The 7,657-nt window shown below is 46.4% G+C and overlaps 1 protein-coding gene and 1 long non-coding RNA gene across 3 annotated transcripts; both read left to right on the forward strand.

The window, feature by feature from the left end:
* Positions 1–1,735: 1,735 nt before the first annotated feature.
* On the forward strand, positions 1,736–2,874 carry LOC124680382. The gene is made up of 2 exons (XM_047215453.1): positions 1,736–2,012; positions 2,504–2,874. Exons 1-2 carry the CDS (start codon positions 1,870–1,872, stop codon positions 2,742–2,744), a joined length of 384 nt encoding a protein of 127 aa, XP_047071409.1. The 5' UTR covers positions 1,736–1,869; the 3' UTR covers positions 2,745–2,874.
* A 6-nt stretch (positions 2,875–2,880) lies between these two features.
* On the forward strand, positions 2,881–4,117 carry LOC124680383. 2 transcript variants are annotated; one of them, XR_006995508.1, is made up of 3 exons: positions 2,881–3,076; positions 3,624–3,699; positions 3,817–4,117. It is a non-coding gene; the product is annotated as an uncharacterized LOC124680383 (long non-coding RNA). The 2 variants fall into 2 exon arrangements; XR_006995507.1 differs by lacking the exon at positions 2,881–3,076 and adding an exon at positions 3,090–3,515.
* Positions 4,118–7,657: the final 3,540 nt, after the last annotated feature.

The raw sequence follows: 7,657 nt of genomic DNA on the forward strand, positions 1-7,657 counted from the left end.
ACCATGCCATCATCACAGCTACACTAACTGAAAAAATGAATGGACAAATAATGAAGCTAACAGCTACCTTGATTAATTCCAGTAGACTCGATCTCAGAGTTTAATTTGAATTTCAGCATAAGTCATCACAAGTAATCGTCCATGATTTCTTGATCATATTCGTTGCTCTAACACATACACGCATCCCACAAAATTCAACATCAACACATGTTAGACAACTTGCTAGCAAGTTAGTTTTACAGAACGGAACAGTAACAATGATACTGGTCCCGAGAGAGAAAAGCTTCTAGGGACGATCCAATGGCGAGCCACAACACGAACCCCCGAAATCCACAATCACGCGAGGAGTACCTGTACCAGTACGGCAGTACCTGGTTTCCCTGAAAGTCGATGATGTAGAGAGTGACGTCGGGGGTGCCGCAATTGCGGGACCGGAGGAAACGATGACCGCATCACGACGAGATCGCCGGGAGGGTGATGGCGGTAGCAGATGCACACAGGTCGGGGAATCCGGGCCAGGGAAAAGATGTCGAGGTCGAGGACAGTAGTGGTTCGGTTGTGGAGGTATGGACCAGTCTAGCAGGGGACCTCGTTGCCCACCACCAAACGCCCACCACTCGCCGGAGTTGCTCGTCCCGGCCAGACCACTGCAGGAGGCAGCAGATCCGGCCGCCAACCGCCACTCCGCCTGGAGACCGAGCCACGACGACGTCGCCCCGGACGCGAGCCCGCCGAAGCCCGGATCGGGCCCGACCGCAGCGATCCCTGCGCCTCGGCCACGCCTCGTACCTCTCCGCATGACTCCGCCGCGCCGTCATGCGCGCCAAGCAGCGCCGTCCTGCGCCAAAGTCAGGCGCCGGCCCGCTCCACCGTTCGACGAAGTGTCCCACGCAGCCCGCCTCACGAGCGGGGAAGGGAGATCCCGCCTCCGCCCATGCTGCGCGGGCTTTGACCGGCAACGCTTGCCGGCGGCGCAGGCGGCGGGGGACGACGGTGGAGGTGGAGCTGCTCCCGACGGCTAGGGTTGGCACGCAGGGAGACGACTGAGGGGCGGCGGGTCTGGGGAGGGGAGACGAGATCGGCGGCTGCAGGACCTTGGGCTAGGGTTCAATCTGAGGAGGTCGGGGTTGACGGTAGGGGGCGAAGGTCGGAGGACTGCGGGTTCTATTTCCAGTACGTACGAGGGACCTAAATGCAAAAATGTGCGCGAGGATTGACGAAGCGGACGACGGACGACCAAACGTATCGTGATGGTAGAATAAGGAACCAGTTTAGTCTTTTTAAGTAGTAGAGATTTTGAAGAACGCACTTCATGCATATGCTGGAAGCAGATGCTAAACGCCTCCTCCACCCGCTTCTGCGCCACCACGTACGTGATCCGCCCCATGCCAGCAGCTCCGGGGCGTGACATCGACGGGAGCGGAATTCCAGCCGGCGAGATTAAAAGCCAAAGGGTCGAAACAGAGGAAGGTCACGGATAATCTACACTTCTATCTACACTACTTAAAAAGGAGGAACATGTTCCTTATTCTGCCACCTCTCAATACGTCAAGTTTTGGTCGTCACCTCTTTCCACCGATGGCCAACATGGGCCCGTCCTCGATTCGTCTCTCCCGCAAACCTCGCCTCCTCCCGGAAAAACAGCGTCATCAAAACCGTCTCCTCAGTCAGTCCACCTAGCACGCCTACACAGCGCCCGCCGCCCCTCCCATCGGCACACCTCCCGTGGCCCCGGCTCCCTTGTCAACGCTCTGCAGTCGCGTAATCGACGCGGAGGCGGACGCCAGCGTGAGGAAGACGAGTTGGGCTCCCCGCCCACGACCACCCCGATTGCGGCTGAGGCGGGCGAGGATCTGGCTCCGGAGGAGGATGACGGACTCTGGTGTACACCTTCGTCCTTTGCCTCCGAGCGTTCCCACCGTTCAAGGGGGAAGTCATGGAGCTCGAGGCTGCCAATCCACCACCGCGCCCGTCCAGGCGGATGACCTCCTCGATGGAAACTGGATCCTCCTGTGAGCCTTCACTTCCTGCCTTCTTGCTTTCAGTATTCACTCCATTCAATCTGTTGTGCAAAAATGGAGTAGGAATTATTTGGAGAATGGAGTAGGAATTATTTGGGGAATGGAGTAGGAACCAACCGGATCCAAAGAACAATACATAAGATGTACACCGGATCCAAAGACATAAAACCATACATGGAATTAATTTCTGTTCCGTTCTCCCCAAACAAGAACACCCAAAATTGACATGAGGCCACATGAAGAAAAGAAGGAAAAGAAATCCAAAAGAAATTTTGTAATATGGATTAATCATAGATAAAAAAATTCCTTAGGAACGGATCTGTAACAAGGATTCATCATAGATAAAAAAATTCCATGAGAAAAGGATCTGAATCTTATGAATCTTGATTGAAAGAAAAACAATCAAGAGAAAGGCTCCAAGAAAAATAATCAAGAACCGATTTTCTTAATGGATTCCCGTGGGCTGCCTCTCATGTGTGCAGGAGGACGACGAGCTCGCCGTGGATAGCCGCACAGGAGGTTGGAGAGAAGCTCGCCCGTGGAGGAGGATGTCGACAAGGACGACGGGGAGCGGCGGTGCGCAGAAGAGCAGCAATGACGAGTTTCAAGGTTTGGATCCGGCGCTACGGCCAGGCATACGCTGTGCTCTTCTTCGTCCATGGTCAGCTGAGGAGAGAAAGAGTGAAGGAGTGGGGAGTCAAGACGATGGGCATGATAGGATAAGGAGAAAGGAGGGCAGCTTCACGGGAGGCAGGCAAGCTGTGATGTGCACACTTTGGGTCCTTTAGGGAGAAGAAGGTGTACATGACAAGGCTGTTTTTGCAATAGTGCAGCTAGCACGAATATCGAGGGACCGATGTAGAATCGCTGCGTCGGGTGGAAAGGTGTGCCAATTGCAGATATGTCTGCATCCAGATGCATTGGGTCAGGCAGCGAAGAATTCCCAGGGATGGATGGACTACAACAGTAAAAGGTGCTACATTTTGTGGGAGGCAAATGTTGGTGTTAGGGAACTTTAGAAGGAAATTTTCAAGAAGGAAGCAACATTCTAGAAGGTATACATCTCTATATCCAGTTTTAGGTTTCTTACTCTTTTTTAATTTGTTATACCACAAGCATGGAACTTTGAACGCTCAAAATTGACCTTTGAATATGTTTTATATGTTGATCCCCATTCTTTACTTACGAAGAATAAAAATACAATGGTTCGTTTATATAGAACCAATCACATCTTGGAGCGGAGCAGGCTCAAGTTGCTTCACTTTTGGTTTTTGCATGTCCATGTCAAATTGGGAGTTTGTCGGGGCAAAGAAGTAATTTTGCGTAGAATTTAGCAGTCGTGATGGTGTATACATTTTCTTGCTGCATTTTGGTTGAACCATGCCTCCTCTCCTCAAAGATCTAGATGTGCATGCTTCCTAGACTAATTGCTTTATGTTGGTGAATCCGAATTTCAGTGGACATCTCAGCCGAAAGAGTTCAACTCCAATATTTGTATGCATTTTGTCCCCGTTTCCTGTTTTATGGTGAATCAATTTAGAATTTCAAATTTGACCAGGGTTCTTTATTTGAATTTAATAAATTTAAATTTATTCATAATAGGAATGCAACGTGCCAGAAGAAGAAACAAATCGGGATAGACCGACCATGAGAGGAAAATAAATAGTAAGAAGGGAATGTAAGTTTAAGTGAAGAACCGAAGGGCCCAACAATTCATTGTGTGTGTGTTTCATGTTTTGTTCATAAAAGGTCGTTCGTTGTGCAGTATTAGCTTGATTTGTCGCACTTTTGTCAGGGTTCATCGGACATGGACTTCTTCAGTGAATGTGGTGATGCTACCAGATTGAGAATTTGGCAAATCATTGGCAAAGCGAGTTTGAGTGTCAAGTTTATTCATCAATTGACCAACATACTGGTAATAGGGTGGAAATCAGAAAATACAAAATTACTTTGAGCACTGATCTGATGTTGCCTGGATCCTCTGTGAGATCAGATTATTCAGGTTGTTGAGACATCCTGATATAGTTGAGGTCAGACATATAATGCTATTTCCATCGAGGAGACATCCAATAATATTTGTGTTGTATTTGAGCTGATGATGGATGCATACCTCCACCAACTCACCTTGGCCAATAATGACTTAACCAAAGAGCCCATCAATTCTCTCTATCTGATAATTCGCGCACTGAAAGTTTTTCATACTGCCATACTGGTATGCTACTCCCTCCGGTTAATTTCCACCTAATATTCATGATTTCCTGCATGATAATGTTGCTACTAGATAGGGCTCCTGAGCTGTGTGTGTCTTTCTTTACCAAGTTAGTCTTCACAGCTCTATTGTTGTTTGTTAGGATATTGTGTGCGCTAATTTTCATAGAACTAGGCCTCGTTCAACTCTGAGCAGGCTATGTTGTTTAATAGTATCATGTATTATTCTTGGGTACATAGAAATAAAAGAAGATAACAATGGGACGATGTGACCAGCGCTGTGCAACCATGGAATGCCTGGTTGCCAACGTCACGGATCCGGTGAAGTCAAGGTCTGCCACTCCGCGTCCGTTGGCGCCGAGGGCTGGGCCGCCACCTTGCCGTGAGCCTCGCTGCCTCGTACTGTTAGACCTCTGAAATTAACTCTACACTGCAAGCATTGGTATCTCGTCCATATGCCAAATAATCTCTGATGTGTCTGCTACGATGTTGACTACAAAAGGGGAAGTTGATGATACCTCTGATTTTGGCATACGGACCTGAACCAGCTGGCTGCTTCTCAGGTAATTAAACAACAAGCTATTCTCCAGTTCAGTTCAAGAAAGCCTAAGGTATGTAAGCGGAACTATCTCTACAACTAACTTTACATGTTTTCTTGCTTGACGAAGATGCCACATCTTGAGGTAAGGTTCGTATGAATATCCTGTAGAACACTTGAAATGAAAATAGGTTGAGCGTCAATCGTTGCAGGTTCAAGATTTCACACTGTTGACAACTTTGTATGCTTCAATGACTTTTTTTTGCAATTGATTCCGCTTATGCAAGGTAAAGATGCCCTGGTGGTAAATTTCACCTGTGTTCACTGGACCAAGAAAATGAATTCTTTTGGCAACAAAATTTTCAGGTAATTTGTGCAGTGCTACATATGTATGTTTAGCACAGAGCTACTCGAAGCAAGTGTGCTTATGTCTATAAATAAACAGATGGTTTTTCTGCCAACTGAATAGGCTTATTTCCTATCAACTTTAGTTCCATTGTTCTACTTGCAGCTTGAAACTTACGTTGGTAATGGTGGAGCAAGAAAAATCTACAACAAACATCATTACTAATGAAAAGATTGTGAATAGTATAGCAGATAATAAATAAGAGTTATCACCGTGACAGTGATTGGCTCCATCTTGATTAGTCTCTTAAATGATATTTGCATATTGATCCTGGTAGTTTGGAGAGGAGTGACAAACATATCACTCCCTTTTGTATTTAAAAATCGCATTAAGGTAGTTAGTTGAGGCAAACTGGTTAACCTCAGTAGCTATATGGGGGGATTTTACAATTTGCCATTTTGTGTGTCACTGACATGTGGTAGTCATGTGGCAAATAATAGACACTTCAAAGAAAAGTTTGGAAAATCATAAAATATCCCAGCTATATGTGATTCTTGTAGCAGCAAACTATATTGCCATTGTATTTTCTTCAGCGACATACAAGAAAGTTAAATCATATTATGTAACCCTGAGAGTAGCATTGTGCATTGAGGATTTTCACCATATTATGTAAACTGTGGACTTAAATACAAATCTGTCATATAGTTGTTATCTAGCTATCATCACACAAACAGATTACGGGCCATATTGTTTTGTTCAAGCATTCCCCTTCAAGTTAAAAATGCTATACTACACACTACTCTAGATGCACATGAAGTTCTCAGATCTGTATGAACTATTCATATTGTCTATTACGAAGATGTCAACAGAATTCAGGTTTGTTTGTTTTACTATTGCATAATAAGCTATATTTTCTCGTTGTAGAAATGCTGGTTTTATTGAACAATTTGAACTTCTCACAGCACTGAAGTAAATCTCTACTATATACTCCCTCCGTTCCTGAATATAAGCCATATAGTTTTTGCGAATTTTTTTAGAATATAGGCTTTAGTGCGACACACCACTTGTATGGAATTTTTTTTAAGGGATTTGATTAGATTTTTTTTTATCTTATGCAAAGTCCTCTATTTCTCATGTCAAATGTTGAGCTCTTTTACGGTGATTGGTACGGAACTTTAGTTCCGCCTAATCAAATCGTGGTTCCGTCTAATCTAATTTTTTATGACCGTTGATTAAATCAGTAATAATTTTCTTTTAACTTCTATAATGCTACGATAATTGTGAATGGACGTTTTAGACTCCAACTCATTAAATCGTATCAAACCAAAAGCTGATAGAAACTAAATCCCACGAGCCAAATCAAACAGAGTTCATCCCACGAGCGACTGCCGCCGCCGCCCCGCCGCCGCCCCGCAGCAGCCGCCGCCGCCGTCGCCTCCGCCGCCCCGCAGCCTCCGCCGCCACCCCTCGCCCCGACGCGTGGACTGACGTCCCCGGCCTCTCCGTCGCATCCGCGAGGCGCCACCGCGTGCCGCCGCCCCTCCCCGCGTCGCGGGACTCACATCCCCGGCCTCTCCGTCGACACCCCCTCTCCTCCGCCGCGAGCCGCCACCCCTGCTCCCGTCGCGGGGCCCCGTCTTGTCCGCCGCAGCCGAGAGCCGCCGCCGCTGCCCCTTCCTCCATCGCGGGGATCGCCTAGCGGGAATCGGCCGGAGCGTCGCTGGAATCGCCGGGAGCATCCAACTATCAATCGCTTGACGTCGGTAAGCTCCGATTCATAAAAAATAATACTACATTAGTACCAGCACATTGCTTGTTCTTCACTGTGGAACCACAGTATTAAGTACAACACTAAGATTTGCAGACAAAGTATCATCATATTTATTTTTCTTTTCGTTGCATGGAGATTCAGTTAGAAAGTAACAATATGAAATTGCGCACAGATGATGAGCAATATCGATCTCATGGTTTAAGAATCTGATACAGCCTTAGGACTTCAGTATTGAATGCTTCTTTTCAAACAGTTGGTCTATTTTATACAAGTATAATGGGTTAGCCAACCTCACTTGGAGATTAATATGCACAGCTAAGAACAACAACACTGCTGAAGTAGTGAAACCATCACCAAGCTTCTGCTCTTTGAGCTGATCTGTGATGATTGTCAAAGGGAAATGAGAACAGAAAAACAGTACAGAGTCAACTAGAGATTGTACAACTTCTTTATTGCTATGGCAAACCGTAAAAAAATCAGATCTAAGGTACTAGCAAACCGAAACACTAACTTTTGTTTCCACAATCTGTACAACAATTATTCTGTACACCAGTCAATGCTATAACAGCTCCAGCTGGTCACCATCGTCGTCCTCCCCTGCAAGCTTCTCAATCAACAGCTCCATGGTCTTGATATACTTAGGCATTTAATGTTCCCCTACCATGGATTTCCCCAGCCGAATCTTGCTGTAGAGATGTCGAGGTGTCTCATATAGGGTGACAACTTCCTCCTGGCCACCTTGCTGACTTGTGGTTGGCTCTGCAGCTGGTAAT

The sequence above is a fragment of the Lolium rigidum genome, unplaced genomic scaffold (assembly GCF_022539505.1).
Source record: "Lolium rigidum isolate FL_2022 unplaced genomic scaffold, APGP_CSIRO_Lrig_0.1 contig_14805_1, whole genome shotgun sequence".
Taxonomy (NCBI): domain Eukaryota; kingdom Viridiplantae; phylum Streptophyta; class Magnoliopsida; order Poales; family Poaceae; genus Lolium; species Lolium rigidum.

What these genes read in the sequence shown, in the direction of transcription:
- LOC124680382 (XM_047215453.1), top strand. Translation starts at nt 1,870, where the DNA reads ATGACGGACTCTGGTGTACACCTTCGTCCTTTGCCTCCGAGCGTTCCC. An exon ending in GATGGAAACTGGATCCTCCT is followed by an intron (nt 2,013 to 2,503) that starts GTGAGCCTTCAC and finishes TCATGTGTGCAG; the next exon opens with GAGGACGACGAGCTCGCCGT.